The following is a 21,419-nucleotide window of genomic DNA, read 5'->3' as shown; positions in this document are numbered from 1 at the left end:
TACAATGTCTGTGTGTGAGAGAGAAGATGAAAACAGAATTCTCAACTTTTTTAGTGACATCATCAATAAGAGTTTCTTATTTTTAAAAATTAACTATAAGAGTAATAAATAAAATTTCATAAGTAAATTACTTTTATGTTTTTACTTTTCCTAAGGGTAATTTGCCCCTTTTTTTCTTTTAGTTGGTTAGGATTTTATTTCCTTTCATTAACTATCCTGATTTTGCTAGAAATGACGGAATGGTTGACAATTAAAACAAATCTGAACCACCCAATTGTTTCGGTAGATCAAGTACAAATTCTTGTTTGAATCCAAATATGTGAATTTAATTATTTGTTCTCTCACATTGTATTGCATCACTGACCTCACCAAGTCTGCTTATATCGATTGATTTTTTTACCTAACTTTCAAGGAAGAGTCGAGAATGGGGATATAGAGGGACCCAGGAAATTGTAAATACCTGAAATTTAAATTGGTTCACCAACTATTTGAGCATTAGTTTTCTGGGGCTGTAGTAACAAAGTACTTTAACTGGGTGGTTTAAACCAATAGAAATTTGTCTCACAGTTCTGAGGGCAGAAGTCCAAAATCCAGGTTTCAACAGTCATGTTCCCTCTGAAACACGTAGGAGAGAATCCTTCCTTGCCTCTTATCTTCTGATGGTTTACTGGCAATCCTTGCCATTCCTTGGCTTGTCTCTCTGTGTCATCATGTGGTATTCTCCCTTTGTTTGTCTGTGTCTCTGTGTCTCCTTTTCTTATAAAGACACCAGTCAGATTGTATTAAGGGCCCACCCCACTTCTGGATGACCCCATCTTAACTAATTACACCTGCAATGATCCTATTTCCAAATAAGGTTACATTCTGAGATACTGAGGATTAAAACTTTAACATATCTTTTTGGGGGACACGGTTCATCCCATGGCAGTTCATAGGTTCATCCAACAAATATTTTAAGTCTCTACTATGTTTCAGACTTTTTTATAGATCCTGGGTATTGAATATTAATGTGAAGTAAAACACAATCCTTGTCTCTCAAGAACGTACTAGGGGAAGGGGAACAGACGTGTAAACCAGTTACCATGTTGTATAAAAAGTTATTCCAGAGATGCATACTTAACGAAAGCACTTAGGAGTGGTGCCTATTTGAGTTTGGACAGGTTAGGAAAATTATGTTAAAGAAATAGGGAGACTAAGATAGTGTTGCATGTGAGAAATCTATAATTTGTATGTCTGGAGAGTTTGGATGTAGGAAAAGGAAGAGGTAGGGAATCAGAGAGGAGAGGAAAGCTTTGACTATACTTGAACATTGGGGAAACCATTGCAGCACTTTAAGACTGGGTAGATGTCATAAGATCAGACTTAAATTTTTAAATTTTTAAATTTTGTAAAGATTATTCTGACTGCAGAGTGGAGAATAGATTTATGGGGAAAGACTAAAAGCTGAAAATCCGATTGAGAGGCTATTGCAGTAATCTGAAGGAATGATTGATAGTCTGACTTTAGGAGTTGTGGTAGAGATGGCTAAAGTGGATGAATGAGAGATTGATTTTCTTTATGAATTAGAATTCAATTAAGCTAAATTGTTTTTTCCACTTAACATTTATGCAAATAAATAGTAACATGAAAATAAATACTCATTATAAATACATACCTTCTTAAGAAGATCAAACTGAACGTCAAACCTGATTATGAGGTTAAATATGTAACTTTAAATTTTAGGACTATAAAATTTATAATTTGTATATGGAATGGTTTGTTTTATTTACTAACTTTCCATCTGTTACTTTTCTTCAGTCCATCATACTCTAAACCAGGGATTAGCAAACTATGATCCTCAGGCCAAATCCAGCCTGCTGCCCATTTTTGTACAGCCCATGTACATTTTTAAATGGTTGAGGAGAAAATCAAAAGAATACTATGTCATGACATGTGAAAATTATATGAAATTCAGATTTCAGTGTCCATAAGTAAAGTAATAAAACACAGCCATACTCATTTGTTTCTGTTTTATCTGTGCCTCTTTTTACACATTACAATGGCAGAGTTGAATAATTACAACAGACCAATACAGTCCAAAAGGCCTAAAACATGTATTCTCTGGCTCTGAACATAAAAAGTTGCTGACTCCTATTCTAAACACATGTCGCCAGATTTTCTTAAAAAATTCTCCTCTAGGGGCCAGCCCCATGGCATAGTGGTTAAGTTCGGCGCCTTCTGCTTCAGTGGCCCGAGTTCGATTCCTGGGCGTGGACCTATACCACTCGTCAGCAGCCATGCTGTGGCGGCAGCCCACATACAACATAGAGGAAGATTGGCACAGATGTTAGCTCAGGGTGAATCTTCCTCAGCAAAAAAAAAAAAAATCTCTAAAGAATTCTGTAAGTAACTACCAATTTGCAAAAGTGGTGGTACTGTTCTGTTACAATGCTGTTAGCCTCTGTACTTATAGTAGACATGAGAATTTCAGTGCAAGCAAGTAGCTACTTAAATTATTAGCTCTGAAAATTTCTGGGCAGTCTTTTCTCTCTGTTAAGAGTAGAACTATAACTTTAATTCTGTGATGAAAACATAAGAGGTTTTAATCTAATAACCATTTTTCACTGGCCGTACTTATTCTTGCTATTGTCCAAAGAATAAATAACATCTTAAACAAATCCACTATTACTGCTTGAGCTGATCATTCTGGATTTTAAACACAAGGGTTTTCTGAACTGTTACTTTTTATTTACCTACCAACAGTGCTAAATGTTTTGATACTGAACAGACTAGGAGAATGAAGTATGCATAAGATAGCCATATATTTAAACATTCTTTGCTGTCTCTCTCAGCCACCAGCCGCCTTTGTTGGTCTTGAAGTATTTCTAATTTGAAACTGGGGTAGATTTCATTATGTACCAGCAGAAAATGGCTCTACTGTTTCATAGGCTGCTGTTAGTGACACTGACTAGGCATTGACTGGGCTGTCTCCATTATTTAGTAGTGATGTGTCTCTGACTAAACTCGTGAATTCAGTTCCTGATTTTTTTCTCTAAACAAATAAAGGTTGATACTTAATAGTGTCTCAGGGGATCATGGAATTTTATTTTATTTATTTATTTATTTTTTAAGATTTTATTTTTTTTCTTTTTCTCCCCAAAGCTCCCCAGTACATAGTTGGATATTCTTAGCTGTGGGTCCTTCCAGTTGTGTCATGTGGGACGCTGCCTCAGCCTGGTTTGATGAGCAGTGCCATGTCCGCGCCCAGGATTCGAACCAATGAAACACTGGGCCGCCTGCAGGAGACTGCACGAACTTAACCATTCGGTCACGGGGCCAGCCCCAGATCATGGAATTTTAGATTATTTTAATTTAAAATGAAGTATAAAAGTAACTCTGCTATTTAAAGAAATCAAGTTATATGGTAGTACTGACTTTTTTAAATGCAAATTTTATGGGTGACCTATATTAAATTTTATCACTGTTCCATACCCAACCCAGCAAACATGATGAACTGGTTAAAGTTAATGACTGAGGGGGCCGGCCCAGTGGTGCAGCAGTTAAGTGTACATGTTCCACTTCGGCGGTCTGGGGTTCATCCGTTCGGATCCGGGGTGTGGACCTACACACCACTCGTCAAGCCATGCTGTGGCAGGCATCCCACATATAAAGTAGAGGAAGATGGGCACAGATGTTAGCTGAGGGCCAGTCTTCCTCAGCAAAGAGAGGAGGATAGGTGGCAGATGTTAGCTCAGGACTAATCTTCCTCAAAAAAAAAAAAAAAAAAAAAAGTTGCTCACCAGAGGCTCAGGGCTGAAAGCAGTGTGTTTCAGAATTCTTTGGCTTAAGACTGTCAGGGACAGCACTGCCATAAGATCAGATAAAAATTTGTGTAAGCAATTATTTGATAAAAGTAACAAAAACAAATTAGATTTTTAAGAAAAGGCATTTGAGACACCACTAATAAACAAATGCATCTTTATTTACAAATGCAAACTTGAGTTCATATGAGAAGAAAATCCCCTTCTCAAATGAAAGCAGTCTTTGGTGTTAATTTAATAGAACCTAGAAAGACCCATTTTATTGTTTCCATATTCTCAGTATAGTATTTACGGTTTTCAGTTTTTCAGAGGGTTTTTTCTTTTGAGATAAAATTCACATACCATAAAATTCACCATTTAAATCATTTTAAGGTGTACAATTCAGTGGTTTTTAGTATATTCACACTGTTCTGCAGTCATCACCTCTAATGCCAGAGCCTTTCCATCACCCCATAAAAGAAACCCCATATTCATTAGCAGTATTCCCCATTCCCTTCCGCCCAATCCCTGGCAACCGATAATCTACTTTCTGTCTCTGTGGATTTGATTTGCCTACAGTAGACACTTCATACAAATGAAATCATACAAAATATGGCCTTTTGTATTATACTTTGTTTTTGTGTTATGCTTTGACTTAGCATGATGTTTTCAGGGTTTATCCATGTTGTAGTATGAATCAGTACTTCATTCCTTTTTGTGGCTGAGTAATACTGCATTGTATGGATGTACCACATTTGTTATATTCAACAGGTTTTGTTTCCCCTTAGTTCTGTAGTTTCTTCCTCGTTTTTTCATTGTTAAACTGTTTGAACCTGTGGCCACCCTAACCTCTAGAGAGAGATTGGGAACAGGAAGGATGAAATATACAGTGTATTGAAAAGTATTGTCCTAAAAGAACAATTTAGTGGTTACCGGGGGAAGAGGGGTGGAGTGTGGGCACAAGCGATGAAGGGGCACACTTATGTGGTGTCTGACGGATATTAATGTACAACTGAAATTTCACAATGTTATAGACTATTATGACCACAATAAAAATTTAGTTAATTAATTTTTTTAAAAAGATATTGTCCTAGAACCTGATATATTAAATCTGTTTATACATATTGTATTCTTAGCATCGCATATGGCACCTTGTAGGCACTCAGTGATAATTTGAAGGATAAGTGACTCAATTAAAGGAATCTCAAATATAGTCGATCAGACACTGTGTGAGTTTGGGAGAATTGAATTTACCCAGCAACAGAGGAATGAAACTTCAGGTGACCTTTGAAATATTAACAAAATATCTTTCTCAAATGAAATTGAATAGTAGCAAGTAGAAACTGCTAAACATATAAAAGCAATACATTTTATAAGATAGGAAAAATATTTTGTACAAATAAAACAGAAACTAATAACTTTAATAGTTAGAAAGAGTCAAAATTCCAGGATTAGAAAGACTTTTGAAAAAGTCATCTGTTCACATACTCTTCCATCGATTCTCCAATCTCATAGTTGTAATTTCTAAGCAACTAATTTAACTCTTTCCATTATGGGACTAGATCTGTATTTTACTTGGTTGAAAAATGTGTCCCCATAATTTTTACCCTATAATTACTTTCACTTTGTTCTCTGAGATGTCATACGGAAAACCAAATCATAATTTCACTTGTTAGTCCCTTAAATGTTTCAAGACAATTCCTGATGTCATGAGTCCTTTCTGATTGAGACCCATCATTTTCAATTTTTAGAGCTCTTCCTTTTAATTTCTTGAGGGAAGAGGCTTATGTGCATAATTGGAAGAGGGAGATGCTCAGCAATTGTTTTCTTGACCTGTAAGAGACTAAATGAGGGCAGAAAAATCATAATTAGACATAAAGAACTTGGCAAGATTATAAGACATTGCAAAGGCCTACAGGTAGAGGTTTGAGATTCTGTCCATTGAGATCTTTTGTCAAGGTAGCAGCCACCAGACTTGAGTGATTTATTAGCTCAGTGGCTCTCAAACTCTTTTGTATCGGGACCCCTTTATACTCATTATTGAGGGTCCCAAAGAGCTTTTGTTTACTTGTGTTATATCTATTTACCATATTAGAAATTAGCACAGAATTTTATAATGTATTTATTAATTTAAAAATAACTGGGGCTGGCCCGGTGACCGAGTGGTTAAGTTTGCACGCTCCGCTTCAGCGGCACGGGGTTTCACCGGTTCGACTCCTGCGTGCAGACATGGCACTGCTCATCAGGCCATGCTAGGCGGCATCCCACATGCCACAACTAGAAGGACCCACAATTAAAATATATACAACTGTGTACTGGGGGCTTTGGGGAGAAAATGGAAAAATAAAATCTTTAAAAATATATATATAGCAATAAGCCCAATATATGCTGACATCAGTAATATTTTTACAAAAAATAGCTTTTTCCATAACTAATTTTAAAAATTTAGTGAAAAGAGCACCATTTTTACCTTTTTGCACATCTCTTTAATGTCAGGTCAGAAAGAAGACAACCAGATTCTCATACCTGTTTTTCCATTCAGTCTATTGGATTATATTGTTTGAGTTGAAGTGTTTAAAGAAAATCTGGCCTCACAGAGATATGTCATTGGAAAAGGAAGTACCTTGCAGGCCCTCTGAAAGGGTCTTGGGAATCCTCAGGGGTCTTCGTACCCTTCGTACCCTTTGAGCATCCACTGTTTAGATCTTTGCTATACAAAGTACAGTCCCAAGACCAGCAGAATCAGCATCCTAGGGCACTTGTTAAAAATGGAAAATTTTCACCCTATCCCAGACAGATTAAATCAAAACCTGCATTTTACAATATCCAGATATGATTCATGTGTACATTAAAATTGGAGAAGTTTGAGCCAAAACAGTGCACTTGAGGTCCCTTCCAGTTCTGTATACCTTATTTTTGGTTAAATAAATAAAAAGTAGGCTAGGGGCCAGCCCAGTGGAACAGCAGTTAAGTGTGCACATTCTGCTTCAGTGACCCGGGGTTCGCCAGTTCAGATCCCAGGTGCAGACATGGCACTGCTTGGCAAGCCATGCTGTGGTAGGCATCCCCCATATAGAGTAGAGGAAGATGGGCACGGATGTTAGCTCAGGGCCAGTCTTCCTCAGCAAAAAGAGGAGGATTGGCAGCAGTTAGCTCAGGGCTAATCTTCCTCAAAAAAAACAAAAAACAAAAAAACAAAAAAAAGTAGGCTAAATAATGTAATACTAAAATATTATTTGAATAAATTATCATTCCGTCATTCATGGAACCTTTTTACTAGCATTATAAGTAACCAAATTGACTTAGAAATTTAACTCTATTTAATTGCATTTCTTTCCTTCCTTATTCACAGGTTGCTTTTTAAAAAAGCAAAATAATAAGCTGTTGAAAAGATGGAATTGGGACTGACTGATGGTGTAGTGGTTAAGTTCACATGCTCCACTTCAGTGGCTTGGGGTTCATGAGTTCAGATCCTGGGTGCAGACCTACACACTGGTCCTCAAGGCATGCTGTGGCAGCGGCCTACATACAAAGTAGAGGAAGACTGGCACAGATGTTAGCTTAGCACCAATCTTCCTCACTAACAAAAAAAGAAAGGCAGAAAGGAAGGGGGGGAGGAAGGAAGGAAAGATGGAATAAAAAGTTTGAGTTCTTTAAGTCAGTTGGTAATGTGTTAGGATTCTTAGTTTCTGAGGGTACTGCAGGCAGTGCTTTGTTTTTCCTCTTAGCTGTGAAAATTTAGTTTTGTATTATCTACAATCCATTATTCTGTACTGTCAGTTATTGAATTTCTTATCTGGGAAATGCTGTCTTGATTTCACCAACCTCCGTTCCCATCTTCTGGCATCCAATGAAGAATAAAAAAGGGTTATATCTTTTTGTAATTTTCAAAAGTTTTTCTCGGGTTTTGGGTATGAGATAAATGTGGGGAATTTAAGTAAGTGCCTAGATTATACTATCATTTATATAAGCAATAGTGATGACTGTTGAAATACACCTTGAAGTGTTGTACTTTCTCTTAAGTCTGCTTTGGATATAAATTTAATATTTTAAAGTATATGTTACCATCAACCTTTCTAACCATTGCAGATTTATTAAGGATATATGGTTGGTTATCCATTGAGAGATCACAGGGCTCCCTAGTGCAAACTCTCCCATGCTACTCCCTCCCTCCCCCTCCCTACCACTCCAGATTTCGGGTTTCAGAGCTACTATGTATACCCTGTTAGCAATCAGCAAACCACGCCCTCCTAAGTACACAAGGTGTTCTCTAGGTTTGGCACTAACTTAGAAAAGGGATACAGAGAACAGTCTATTTTGAACAGTTCAAGATTACCTTTCTAGGTCTGATGACCATGGAACTCTAGTCAGTTGAACCATAAGCTCTAGTTTTCAGTTTCTTTTAAATATATTTTAACAATTATTCACTTACTTAACAGCTATTAACTAGGCATCTTCTATGTGCCAGGTTGGGAATACAACAGTGTTTCATCTTCTCCCACCTTCTAGTAGGGAAGGTAAACATTGAAGTAGTAACTACAGTAAAACAGATGAATTTTATGGACGTAGTGAAGTAGGGGGTTTTGATCTCCTTGAGAGGGTGAAAGACAGTGTTCCTGCAAAAGTACGTTTGAATTGAGAACTTTATTGACCTGCAGTAATGAGGATGCTGAGGCAAATCTGTTTGAAGGAATGAGCCAGTAGTCACAGTCCTCTGGCACTCTTTATCAGAAATTTTTCTAGGATTCTTAGAATAAAGTCATGCCAATATTGTTCTCTCTTCTATGTTCCCACCATACTCTACCTCTGTTTTGTTAATATAATTAAATTGATATTAACTATTGTCCCCCCCATGAGAACTGAACCTCTCAGGACAGGTTTCTTTTTTACTCTATAGATCAATTTACTACTACATGTCTGACCCTGCAGTGGTACACCACCATGTAAATAGCAAATGATAGCAGTATGTTAATAAATACACATCCTCTGTGCCAGACATTGCATTAAACACTTTGCATATATTATGTAGTTAATTATTCCAACAATCCTGGGAGGGATAAGTACTATTAGTATCAACACTTTATAAAAATAAACAGTCTGAAATTCACCAGGATGGCTAGCCCAAAATTACGTATCTAGAAAATAACAGAGTTCTGATCCTGGATCCCCTGCTCATATCAAAATCCTATACTGAATTCATAAATGTCTATTCCGGTGTCAGTCTGTGACCTGAGGGCTTCTAAACCTGTCTGTGTAAGTGCCGATATGAAGGGCGTAAATGTAGATTATGATTTAATAATTACACTCTATAGTGCACTCATAATAAACTGTTATATGTTGTTCTGTACATGCAGTTCATTCAGTTCTCTTAAGTTTTACTTGCTCAGAGAGGCCTTCCCTGCTCATTCTGTCTAAAATGTTCTTAAGTGTGCACGCTTCACTTCTAACCCCTTATGGTTTATTTTTCTTCATGGCTTTTATCCCAGCCTTATAGTGTTTATTTAAAGCCCCGATCAGAATACAAATTCTTTGGGTCAGGAGTGTTATTTGACTTGTTATTTGCTGTATTCCGAGTGCTTAGAGTCTGGCAAGTCATAGGCAGTCAGTCAGTGTTTGTGAAATGAATACACAACTGTAAGAAGCAAAACAAAATTTTATGTTGCTGGTGGAGGAAATGGGCTCTGGAGTTGGGTCTGCTTGAGTTCAAATCCCAGCAACCTTGTTTCCTAGCTGTGATACCATGGACAGGTTATTTAACCTCTCTGAGCCTAAGGTGTTTATGAGGATTAAGTGAGAAATGCATATAGAATGTAGCAAAGTGCCTGACATGCAGTTATCAATCAATACTTACTAGGTATGGTTATTATCATTAACATTGACATGCTTAGTAGTGAAATAAGTTGTCTCTTGTCCTATACTTTTATGCAGAGATAGTCAGCAAATTGCAGTGATTAAAATGTATTTAATGAATTTAAAATAATGTCCAGTTTTAAATGAGAGTGAATGAGCTATTTGTAATCTTGCTTCTTGCCAATCACCTTGCAAAGTGCTTTACTTTTACTATTATTTTAATCGTTTGTATCCTGGCAAATAGATTATATCTTCATTTCACAGGTAAGAAAATAGATTGAGAGGTTAAGTATTTTGCCCAAGGACATGCAGGAGAAATAATAATAAGGTCAGAAACCAAGCATCTCTAACATGACATTAATACAAACCTTAAAATTTTTTTCTTTACCTATTTTTTTGGTAACTTTTTTTTCTAGACCTCAAGGGGAAAAAATCTGAGTAAGAAATTTAGGTACATGGGTAGCATAAGACTGGAATCGCAGGTTTGAGCCTTGTGTAAGGGTTCATGATCCCTGTTCAAGGGAGAAAAATTTCAGTTACCTTCAAAATCTGTCATTGGTAATGAGAATATCCAAATAAGAGTAGTAATGTCCTTAAAGCAATTTTTGTCTGCTATTAAAAGAATAGAAACTACAATAAGCAATGGGATCAGTTTTTTAGATGAAGGATAGTACATTTTTTATGTGAAGGATGGAGCAGTACACAAGCTTTCATGTATCCAGAGAGTAATGAGCCTTGGAGAATCATGAGGTAAACTAATTTCCTTTGATAGAGCTAGCTGGATTTGGTAGGGAGTTTGAAGAGGTTTATTTTCCAATGGGATCATAAGGTATGTTCAAATTCCTGTAAACTAATGGTTCATACCAGTAAGAATCTGGCTGGATCCAGCTTCGTAACAACCAAGGTAGAAATAATGGGGATTTTTAATTACTTTGTTTGTGTAATTTGACTTTGTCACTGATTTCATTAGCCTTTGAATTGCCAGGTTTGACCATTCTGTCTGGGAAAAACAGAATTAAAGCAGTTAGGGTGAAATTCCGTTTAGTTTTTATATAACAGATTGCAGTTCACCTTACTTTTTTACAGAAACAAATGAGGTTGATTCGTGATTAGAGTTTGAAAAGTTGAGGAAAACTTGGTATTTTTTTCTTTAGCAACTGGAATTTTTTGTGCTATCCCAGAGACCTAAATCCACTGGAATTAGCTGAAACGGTTCCTTTATAAATCTTACAACTGTTTCCATCCAATAAATTTGGATTGTACATGTAAAAGAAAACTCTGTGTATCATGGGCTGTATCTTGGGAACATTTTGCGTGATTTTCAGAGTCATTCCATTACTCTACTGTGATTTGATTAAGATTAAAGGCTCTTAATCAGACCGTTAAACTAAACAATTCTGGGTCTTAGGTACTAAAGGACAGTTGTGAAATTCTTATTTCAGAATTTCTCAGAAAAGCTAGTTTTACTTATCTACGCTGAATGTTGATGCATAATTCACATTATTACACTACAGGATAAAAACTGGTAGGATATCGAAAGATGGTTTCTATATTTAAGTACATTATGACAGTATTGAGTTTCTTGGTATCTTGTAAATAATTTATATGCCGAAAGATTCATATAGATAGTTTGTAATTGCTGTTTTCTCATTATAGTATATATGCTTTGAGGTATATCTGGAAAGAAGTATAGGACTCAGTTGGCTAAAAAAGGGAGGAGTAGAGAGAGTATTCTTGTCAGTAAAAATGTACATGAAGTATTCAGTGAACAAGTAACCAGTTTGACTTATTTTGGGGAGTTAGGAGTAGAGAAGTAGGTAGAAGTTAGATTGTGAGGGCTTTTCACACCAGATTAAGGAAATTAAAAGCACTGTAACATAGACTAGAAGTAATGTTGAACTATACATTGTAGAATCTGGATTCCAGTTTTTGCTTCATCATTTACTAGGCCCTTACGCACTGGAATATAGACTCTGTTTTATTCTAGGTGCTGAAGATAATGTGTTATCTAGTAGGTATCTGATACCTATTAAACTAGATACTCCATAGATGGCAGTTGAATTAATTAGAATTAATGAGTTAATTCCCACTTTGACCTGGCATTAATCTCTCTGGCCCACAATTTTCTCATTTGAACAAAAAGGGACTCTCACTCAGGTTCTTTGTAGATCTGTGATCCTATGGCCATCTTCCAGATCTAGAGAACTGTTACCATTTAAAAAAAAATTTTTTTTTATTGCTTTTTCTCCCCAAATCTTCCCAGTACATAGTTGTATATTTTTTAGTTGTGGGTCCTTCTAGCTGTGGCATGTGGGAGGCCTCCTCAGCATGGCCTGATGAGCGGTGCCATGTCTGCACCCAGGATCCAAACCAGCAAAACCCTACGCCACCGAAGCAGAGCTTGTGAACTTAACCACTCGGCCACAGGGCCAGCCCATTACCATTTTTGAGCAGTGTGATGTGAGTTAAATGATGTCAGGTGATTGGAAATGGTTGAAGGTCAGATGATTAAATAAAGCCAGGTGGTTGAGCTGGCCTCAGTGTGAAATACAACTTAGAGATGGAGAGAATGGGATTAGTGAGGCCCATCTTAAATTGGTCTAAGTTTGAAGAGGTGAGGTATTGATAATGTGGACTTCAGTTGTCATAATTGTTATGCAAGAGAAGCAGTGATTCTGAGAGGTAACAAAGAAGCCAGTAAAAATCTCATTTTGCCTGGCCAGAGATCTTTGGCTGTTGGAGGGGCAGTAGGAGTTAGAAGTGTTTACCAGCTGTTCTAAACATTTATCTTTGTTTAAAGAGCTCATAGAGAATAATAGTACTTAAGTATTGTGGGGGTAGAAGCATCCAAGAATGACTATGGTTTCTGTTCTGGATTGTGGAAATAATGATAATACCATTGAAAGAAATAGGGAAATCCAGAGAAAAGCACTGACTTTAAGAGAAAGCAGAATTAGGGGCCGACCTGGTGGCGCAGCGGTTAAGTGTGCACATTCTGCTTTGGTGGCCCGGGGTTCGCTGGTTCCGATCCCGGGTGTGGACGTGGCACCGCTTGGCAAGCCATGCTGTGGTAGGCGTCCCACATACAAAGTAGAGGAAGATGGGCACGGATATTAGCTCAGGGTCAGTCTTCCTCACAAAAAAGAGGAGGATTGGCAGCAGTTAGCTCAGGGCTAATCTTCCTCAAAAAAAAAAAAAAAAAAGAAAGAGGAATTGGAGTTTAGACATGTGAACTGTTGTCTGTATGTGAATGGTGTTTTTATTGTATATACTGAAAACTCTTATTTTGATATATAGAAAAGGCTGGTTTTTATAGATCTAGATTTTTTTGCCCACATTATACCTTTGTCCAAAAAAAACTATCTCATTTTGGTTTTGTTTGTTGCCCCATAGAGTTTAAAAACTTAGCCACATCTTTATGTCTGATAAACCTCTGAAGCAGGGAACAAGGTACCTGTTTTCTAGCTCTTCCATTTTCATTTAGCTAAGCATAGTCCTAAGCAGGCTTGCTCAAACACTTAAGTTAAAGGTAATGTTCAACCCCATTACTGTATTTCTGACCAATTCCTGATATCATAGACCGCCTACTTAGTAGTGATGAATTGTATTGAGCCAGGTATCAGTGGCAACTACTTTGAGATAGCTCCTTAGAATCAGTAGTCATTTCTATAGCCTTTAGAGCAGAAATATTCCTCCCAAAGTTTCCAAGCCCTTATCTTACGCCACTTTTGTTGAGTAATTGAAGCGTTAGTACCTGCTGTCTTGATGGGGATTCATGCTTACCAAATTACAAGGGATAGGACTTTATTCTGTTACCCATTATAACAATGCAATGAACAGTGTTCTTTTCTGCCATCTTTGTTAATGCCATGAAGAAAAACCTTTCCTTAATCCCTAAAATCAAAGTAGTAGTTATTTGGGTTCATTGAGATCTTCCTGGCAAATAGAAATGTCTTTAGGTAGATGTGCATATTGAGGCTTTTAATAATAAGTCTCAGTAAGCAAGAAGAATAAATTCTTACCACTTCTGTTTACAGCTGTTTATTTTTTTTTTAATGTACCATAAGAGAGGGTAAGGCAGTTTACCTTAATATCACTACTTTTTAAATTAGGTAAACAGAGGAACTATTATCCATACTTTTCAAGTGGGTTTAAGGGATATGGCCCAGGTCACACAGATTTGCTATATGAGAGATTGAACTGAGAACCCAACGCCAGTGTTGTGATTTCCTTGTCCAGTGTTCTTTCAGCTACAGATTCTGAGTTTACCTTTTGGTCGTTGAACTCAGTCCCCATTTGCTCTTAAAAGCACAGTTTCAACATAATTATGGGGAAGGGAGTGTTTAGATAAATAGATTTCTAGTGTAGATTTTGATGTCAAGGAGGCAGAACCTGTGGATATAGTGGGTGGAGCTTTGAATAAGTAAAAATCACATTTTGCTTGTCCAGAGGTCTGTTGCTGTTGGCGGAGAAGCAGGAGGATTAGTAGAAGAGTTTCCCTGCCGTTCAGCATTTAGTGTTGTTTAAAGAGCCGATCTAGAATAAGAAGATTGTTGTCTGAGCAGAGCAAATTCTTGTCTGAAAGTTGAGGAAAAATGGCTAGTGGTAAACAAGAAACTTTGCTTCAGTCTGATTTTGATGTCTGTTTTGCTTATGCTGTGGGTTAATGTACTCTGTTAATTTACGTCTTATCCTTTTCCCTCTAACTGTAACAAGTCTATCTTGCCTTTTCTAATGGATTTTACAAAGAAAGATTTTTGCTCAGTGTTTGTCATCGTAAATTCTCATTGCTGCTGCTGCCCTCAAAAGGATTGTGTAAATGAGGTGGGTAAAAATTTCCAGTATATACAGAAGGTATATTGTAGTCATTTGATGATAGGTATAGAAAGTTTCAGTTCAAGTATTGAAATTGTTTACTTCAGAATGCTTTTTAAGATATTTGAAGTTTTGTAGTTTAGTTGAAGTATATTTTGTGTGAGGAGGAAGGAGGCTTTTCTCAATTCTGTGTGGTTAGGAAAAGTTTTATTTCGTGAAAGGATAGTTAAGTGTTACCGTAACACATTTGAAACTTAAGCTTTTAAGAAGCGAGTGCTGACAGTTTTTAAGAACTAGAACATTGAACGAGAGAATACCATATTACAACTCACTTTTCCAGCTGATTAGTTGGTAAACCATAAGTATATAGAATTCAAAGGAAAAGTCAGCGTCTATAAAATGCATGTGTATGTTTTTAGTTTTTCTTAATTTAAATAAAGCAGCATTTTTTATCTTGTATCAACTCTTGATGTGCCCTTGGGGAGTCACAATTGCTTTTTTTTTAATAGTCCGTTTAAGATTGCACAAAAGTGGCCTTTGTTTTTTGTTTTAAGAGAATGCATAATTTTTTGTAACCCCAAAAGTATCTTAAATGGATATACATTAGATGTTCAAGAAGTACTTTTGTTTAATGCAGAGAAACATGCTATTGTCCCATGTCAAAAAGCATAATATGGCACTACTGCCTAAAGAGAGATCCTGTGAATTACCAAAGAAAGAGAGAATATTTCTAGAGCCTGTGAGTTGCTAGCTCTGGAAGAATGGAGTGAGAGGATGTGTTTTTCATTAACTTAATTTTTCTTGTTTTCTTGTATGTAAAATATTAGCCCAATTTATCTACCTTAGTATTCTTTTCTGTTTTGTGTTTTTGAACCTCATTCAGAATAGATGAAGAAAACTGCTTTTCCAGCAGTCAGAACAAGACTGAAATAGGTCTGCATGTGGCTAAATCAGAGAATAAAGGAAAGGGGTGACATTTGGAGAATTTTTAGGCTCTAGTTATTGTTTGTTGAAGTATATGAACCTTGTTTTTAAGAAAAATATCAGTTATTAAAAAATACATTGATTTCTCTCATGTCTTAAGCACAAGAAGCCTATGAGTGTGAGAAGTATATCACAAGCTGTACTTGTTTATTTTTAAGCAGATTTGTGTTATATGTCCCAGATGACTTTTTTGTAGATCACTCTCAGGGTCAGTGAAGTTGCGTACTCATTTTTATGTTTTTGGGGTCATTTTTAATATACAATCCTTGTATATTCTTTTTTTTTTTTTTTGAGGAAGATTAGCCCTGAGCTATCATTTGTGCCCGTCTTCCTCTATTTTATGTGGGACGCCTGCCACAGCATGGCTTGACAAGCGGTGTAGAGGTCTGCACCCGGGATCCAAACCAGCGATGAACCCCGGGTCACTGAAGCGGAATGTGCTAACTTAACCACAGCACCACTAGGCTGGCCCCTACAATCCTTACATATTCTTGCGTCTTCCGAAATGATTCAGAATACCTCTGCTAGATATTTTGATAATCCTGGCTTCTTGATGGTAGCTAACCGGTAAAATTTCTTCTTACCTTTCTCGTTATCTTAAGTGGGTAACAGTAAGCAGCCTTAATCTTTTAAAACTAGCTGGTGGCCTGGTAAGGTGTATCTCAGTTTTATTGGATACCTTGGTACGTGCAATACGTTTTTTAAGGCAGCAGTGGCATCTCAATATGTTGTATAGCATTGGTATGGAATTTTCTATACCTAAATCTTGGTTATACCTTGAGAAAGCAGCTTAACCTAGTAGATTCAGGGTGGTATATGATGCACAGTTACGGGTTTTGCTATTATGACCTTATATCTCATTTGTTCAACTAGTATTTCTATTTGTAAATAGGAATTCCTATTTGTAAAGTCATGAGTGTTGTATAGGTTTGCATGGGTAGGATTAATAAGAGGATTATTTATTTTTAAGGCTAACCAAGGATGAGAGCAGGTTTACCATGGATCTTGGTGATTATTTTTCAAGAGAATTCTTCACTTCCTTTTAACCCTAAGCTTTATTATCTTTGGTGATTGTCTTTGAAGTCAAAGATGGCCTTAGGTCAGCAAACTCAATAATTCAAAGAGCTTTCAACCTAGATACTACATTTGATTCTAGCTACCATGAGTATAGGTAGGTAAGTTGGACAGATTCCCCATTTGCTAGACAGGGAATCTGAAGCTCATAGCTTCTTCTTATCCAATTCACACTGAATTCAAGTATTCTGTTCCATCCCTTCATCTTTCGAATATGACTATGCTAAATTGAAACAGAAGAGTATTTTCATATAGTCAGTATGTGTGTGCTTTTATTAACTTAATATGTACAGTTTTACTGCGAGAAGGCCAAACTACATTCCCCTAAAATGCATGTGTTTATGGAAGAAGGAACATATTTCCTAATCATACTCTATATTCTCTCTACCTACTTTCCTGTAACATTTGGAATGTCTCTGCATGCAAAGGCCAACTGTGTGTTGCAAAGAACAGTCTTTCAGATAATTTTCTGCCAATAGTGAATGTTCTACAACTTAATATAGATTGCTCTTCCCATTATATTTATAAATAGCATCTTAAAAGTTTGCTTTTACACAGTTTTTCATGTTTATTGTGGAAAATTAAAAACAAATACAAAACAATCTCCATTGTTTCTACTACCAGAGAACTTTGAGTGTGCATGATTTTTTTCTTAAAATAGTTCTTAGTTCTGCTTGCTCAATTAAAGCAGCCTTTTCCTTCAGCAGCCTTATTTTCTTGTTTTCATTAGAATTACTATGTGAAGACAAAGACCAGTTGAGAAAACTTAGCTGGATTTGAAAACTAAGACTGAGAAAAATACAAATAGTAGTCTTTGTAGTCATTGCTCAGAAACGAACCTTTTAATTACATGGATTTAACTTTAGTGTCGGCCCTACTAGACAGCTCCTTGCTGTGGGAACTTAGCCCTAGAGGTAGAATCCTCCAAATCAGAACTTTTGAAGAATGCAGTGAGTAATTATAATGAGAATTATCCCACACAACTCTGACTTTCTAGAGCTAACCATTTGATGTATTTCATTTTGATCTATGAGAGGTTATACATTTCTGTGACTTATCAAATTATCATCATTAATTTTGTTTTAATACAGTCATGCATTGCTTAGTGATGGGGGTATGTTTTGAGAAATGTGTTGTTAGGTGATTTTGTCGTTGTGTGAGTATCAGAGTGTACTTAAACAAACCTAGATGGTATAGCCTACTACATACCTAGGCTACATGAGACTACCATTGTATATGCAGGTCCATCCTTGATCAAAATGTCATTATGCGGTACGTGATTGTGTATGTTGTCACTGAGACTGTAGATGATTAGAAGTTATTTTAACTTTTCTGCTCCCTCCCCCCTATTTCCCATTCCCTGCGATCTTTGTATATGAATTTATAGTGCCACTTGGACAGTACGCCAGTGTAGCTACTTCAGCTCAATCCGTATCATTAGATGAGGTGGAAATAGGTAATGAGACATTTTTTCCACACCACCTCTCAGATAGGAGTGTTTTGTTGCTTTTATGTCTTATGTATATTTTTCATACATTGTTGAAATTTTTATTTGCAAAGAATTTGCACTTTGTGAAGATTCTAAAATATCACTGTGATGCTATTTAGTATAACATGTAGTAGTGATAGTGAGTTTTCTTCTGAAATTGATTAGAAAACTTGTCTTTCATATAGGTCTGATATATCTCTTTCCATTTTATGTTTCATATGTACAAGACAATTGGCTCTTCAGTTATCATGCCAAACCAATCCAAATCCTTAACTCCTTCTGTACTTTTGACTTTATTAAAGGGTACTTTGTATAATAATAGACTACCTGCCAATCTAAGCGTGTGAATTTATGCTCACACATGGGTTGACTGTTCAAAATAGTTAAATGCTGTGTTGATTAATGTGTTAGAGAACAAGATTGAACAAAAAATCGTCTAACCGGGGCTGACCCCGGTGGTGCAGCGGTTAAGTTCGCATGTTCCGCTTCGGCAGCCTGGGGTTCGCCGGTTCAGATCCCAGATGCGGACATGGCACCACTTGGCAAGCCATGCCGTGATAGGTGTCCCACATATAAAAAGCAGAGGAAGATGGGCATGGATGTTAGCTCAGGGCCAGTCTTCTTCAGCAAAAAGAGGAGGATTGGCAGCAGATGTTAGCTCAGGGCTAATCTTCCTCAAAAAAAGCGAAGGGGGACAAAAAGATCTTCTAACCAATTAGAATATTTGGCCTTCTTTTTAACCAATAACTTCCTTTACCTGAAACAGCAGAAGATATTGACAACAGCCTAAATTTTTCCCTAGCCACCTATAGAGGCTGTGGAAGTTAAGTCACCCCACTATCTAACCATTCCTTATTGTTTTCTTATGGGAGCTAAATTGCCCTACCCAGCTCTGACTGCATAAATCAGCTCCTGCAGGCAAATCAGAAAAAAGGATGGTAAGAAGGCAATCTAGTAGAACCTTAAGAGGCAATAAAAATGAAAGTTCAAAGGCCCTGCATCCGTTAATGTGTATCTGTTGCTATTTTTATGATTTTCAGGGGGTGAAGCCAGCCAGTTTTGACAAAGTAGCAATTCCTGAAGTGAAGGAAATTATTGAAGGATGCATACGGCAAAACAAAGATGAAAGGTAAGTTGCCTCTTTTGTCCTGGGTATTGCTTAAGCAAAACCTAAAATGTAATATGCTCTGACTACAACACTCAATCTAAGGTATATTTAATGTTAGTTGTGATTAGTTTCTCCATTTATGTCACATAATATCTTTAAAAGTAGAATTCTTTCCATTGAAGGTAGTATTCATATTTGATACGCTGAAATTATGTATAATGTGGTGTAGTAGAGTTTGAGTAAACCAGAACCACCTTAAACATAGCTACTACAGTCAGGGAAAACTACTTGTAGCGTCAGCGTGTTTTATAATACTCAGTAGCGTTCAGTCTCTAACACAGCAGATCTGTTCCTTAGTCTTCTACTCATTGAATTCTAAAAGGTGAAATAAAATCTTGGCTATTTAAAATCAAGTCAACTATACAAGTCTTGATTTGCTGTCATTACGCCAGAATTGAAGAAGAGCAAAACATCAAAATTCCTTTGAGTTAAAAGAGACGACTTCGTCCAAAGCTTAGGAGATCTGGCTTGGTCGTTTGTACTAACAGAAGACTTTTCTCAGAGGAGTAGCAAGTATCTGATCTGCCATATAGCTGATTCATCACCCATTAGGTATGGCAAAGGTCCAGTGTCTGTTTTTGAAAAATAATCTACCTTCACCATAACCCCTCAGCCTCCAAAAAAGAACAAATTAGACCAGCCAGTACAAATAAAAATTGTAAATTGAGCATAATCTACCTCCTGAAGAATGTAAGCAATCAGGTATATCAACCAAATTAAAGAATTCCATATCTTCACTTCTCCAGTCTCATTCTTTTCATAACCTTGTTATTTGGAAGAGCTTTTTAGTAGAAATTTAATTTGGGTTTCTAGTTTTATATACCCTGATTGGAAAGGAGAGTCCTTAAGACCTTTCTTTCTTTTTTGTTTTTTTTTTTCACTATAAACAAAGGAATATTTGTTTTGAGTCTTAGAACCTATTACTCTGTTTCTTTTCTGGATGAAAGTTTACCAGATTACTGGTATTTTGAAACCATTTATCTAAAGAAGATTATTCCACAATCAGACTTCTGCTTGCCTAGTACACAAATTGTTGAACAAGGAATTGAGAGAATTTATTGGGGTAAATAAAGATTGCTATAGTAGAAGGTATTGAAAGATAGCTAATTGGATATTGGTCAAGGATCAGATGAGATCATATACATAGGAGGATTTTTGTTACCTATAAATGTTAACTATTTTTGTTAACTATAAATAAATATATATATAAACTATATAAATGATTATGTGGCATTTTGAAGCTATGATATTCTATGTATTGCTGTTATTAGTACACTTAACTAATATGAGATTAGATCATTAGATTAAAAAAGGATCATTTCAGCTTTATTCATAAATGAGATTGTTATGATGTTCTGTAACTTAGAGTGAAACTCTATAATCACTATTCAAATGGAGCAATGTAGAAATGAGTTATAAAATTTCCCTCATTTTTCTTTTCACAGTCTTTTTTCATTATTCCAAGCATAACAAATATTAGTCACACTTGAAAATTATCTTTTCAATCTAATAGGATTTTGTTTTTGTTTCTTTTCCCTCTCTTTGGAAGATATTCTATCAAAGACCTTTTGAACCATGCCTTCTTCCAGGAGGAAACAGGGGTACGGGTAGAATTAGCAGAAGAAGATGATGGAGAAAAGATAGCCATTAAATTATGGCTACGTATCGAAGATATTAAGAAATTAAAGGGAAAATACAAAGACAATGAAGCCATTGAGTTTTCCTTTGACTTGGAGAGAGATGTGCCAGAAGATGTTGCTCAAGAAATGGTAAATTAACACTAATCAGCTGTTTAAAAATTGTTGCAGATTTATATACATTGATATTGTTTAGTAAAAAAGCATTTTATGAGGCAGTATGTATGGCATATCCCACTGATATAAAATTGTGTTGATTAATGGGCCCCAAATTATTTTTATTTAAGGAAAAGATCTACAGACATAGATATGTATAAGTATGGATACATGAGTGGATTAGATAGATAGATAGATAGATAGAACAAACTATAATGCATTCTGAAGTAATTTTGAAAGTGGGTAAGGTTGAATGATTCCTAATTTATATAAGCCTATTTAGTTAGAATGACAAATTATGTTTTCTAAATATTAATACATTAGCCTTTGATCAGTCATCTGGATAAACTGTATAAATAGATCGTAAATTATTTTTACTTTGAAGGGAGTTTTCAAGATCAATTTTTAGTTGGCAGCCTTTGGTGAATCATTTTTTGAAGGATGTCTAAAAGACTACTTTTCAAGAA

At 36.2% G+C, this 21,419-nt stretch overlaps 1 protein-coding gene across 50 annotated transcripts in view; it reads left to right on the top strand.

Moving 5' to 3' along the window:
* The window catches only part of WNK1 (WNK lysine deficient protein kinase 1), a 163,000-nt gene that overhangs the window by 87,359 nt on the left and 54,222 nt on the right, over positions 1-21,419 (top strand). For all 50 annotated transcript variants that reach the window (XM_070270813.1, XM_070270810.1, XM_070270809.1 and 47 more), the window contains exons 5-6: positions 19,032-19,120; positions 20,709-20,928. In XM_070270813.1, coding sequence (XP_070126914.1) covers positions 19,032-19,120; positions 20,709-20,928 — 309 coding nt within the window. The remainder of the gene's footprint in view (positions 1-19,031; positions 19,121-20,708; positions 20,929-21,419) is intronic.

This window comes from Equus caballus, chromosome 6 (genome assembly GCF_041296265.1).
Source record: "Equus caballus isolate H_3958 breed thoroughbred chromosome 6, TB-T2T, whole genome shotgun sequence".
NCBI lineage: Eukaryota > Metazoa > Chordata > Mammalia > Perissodactyla > Equidae > Equus > Equus caballus.
This window is presented reverse-complemented; position numbering and strand designations above follow the sequence as displayed.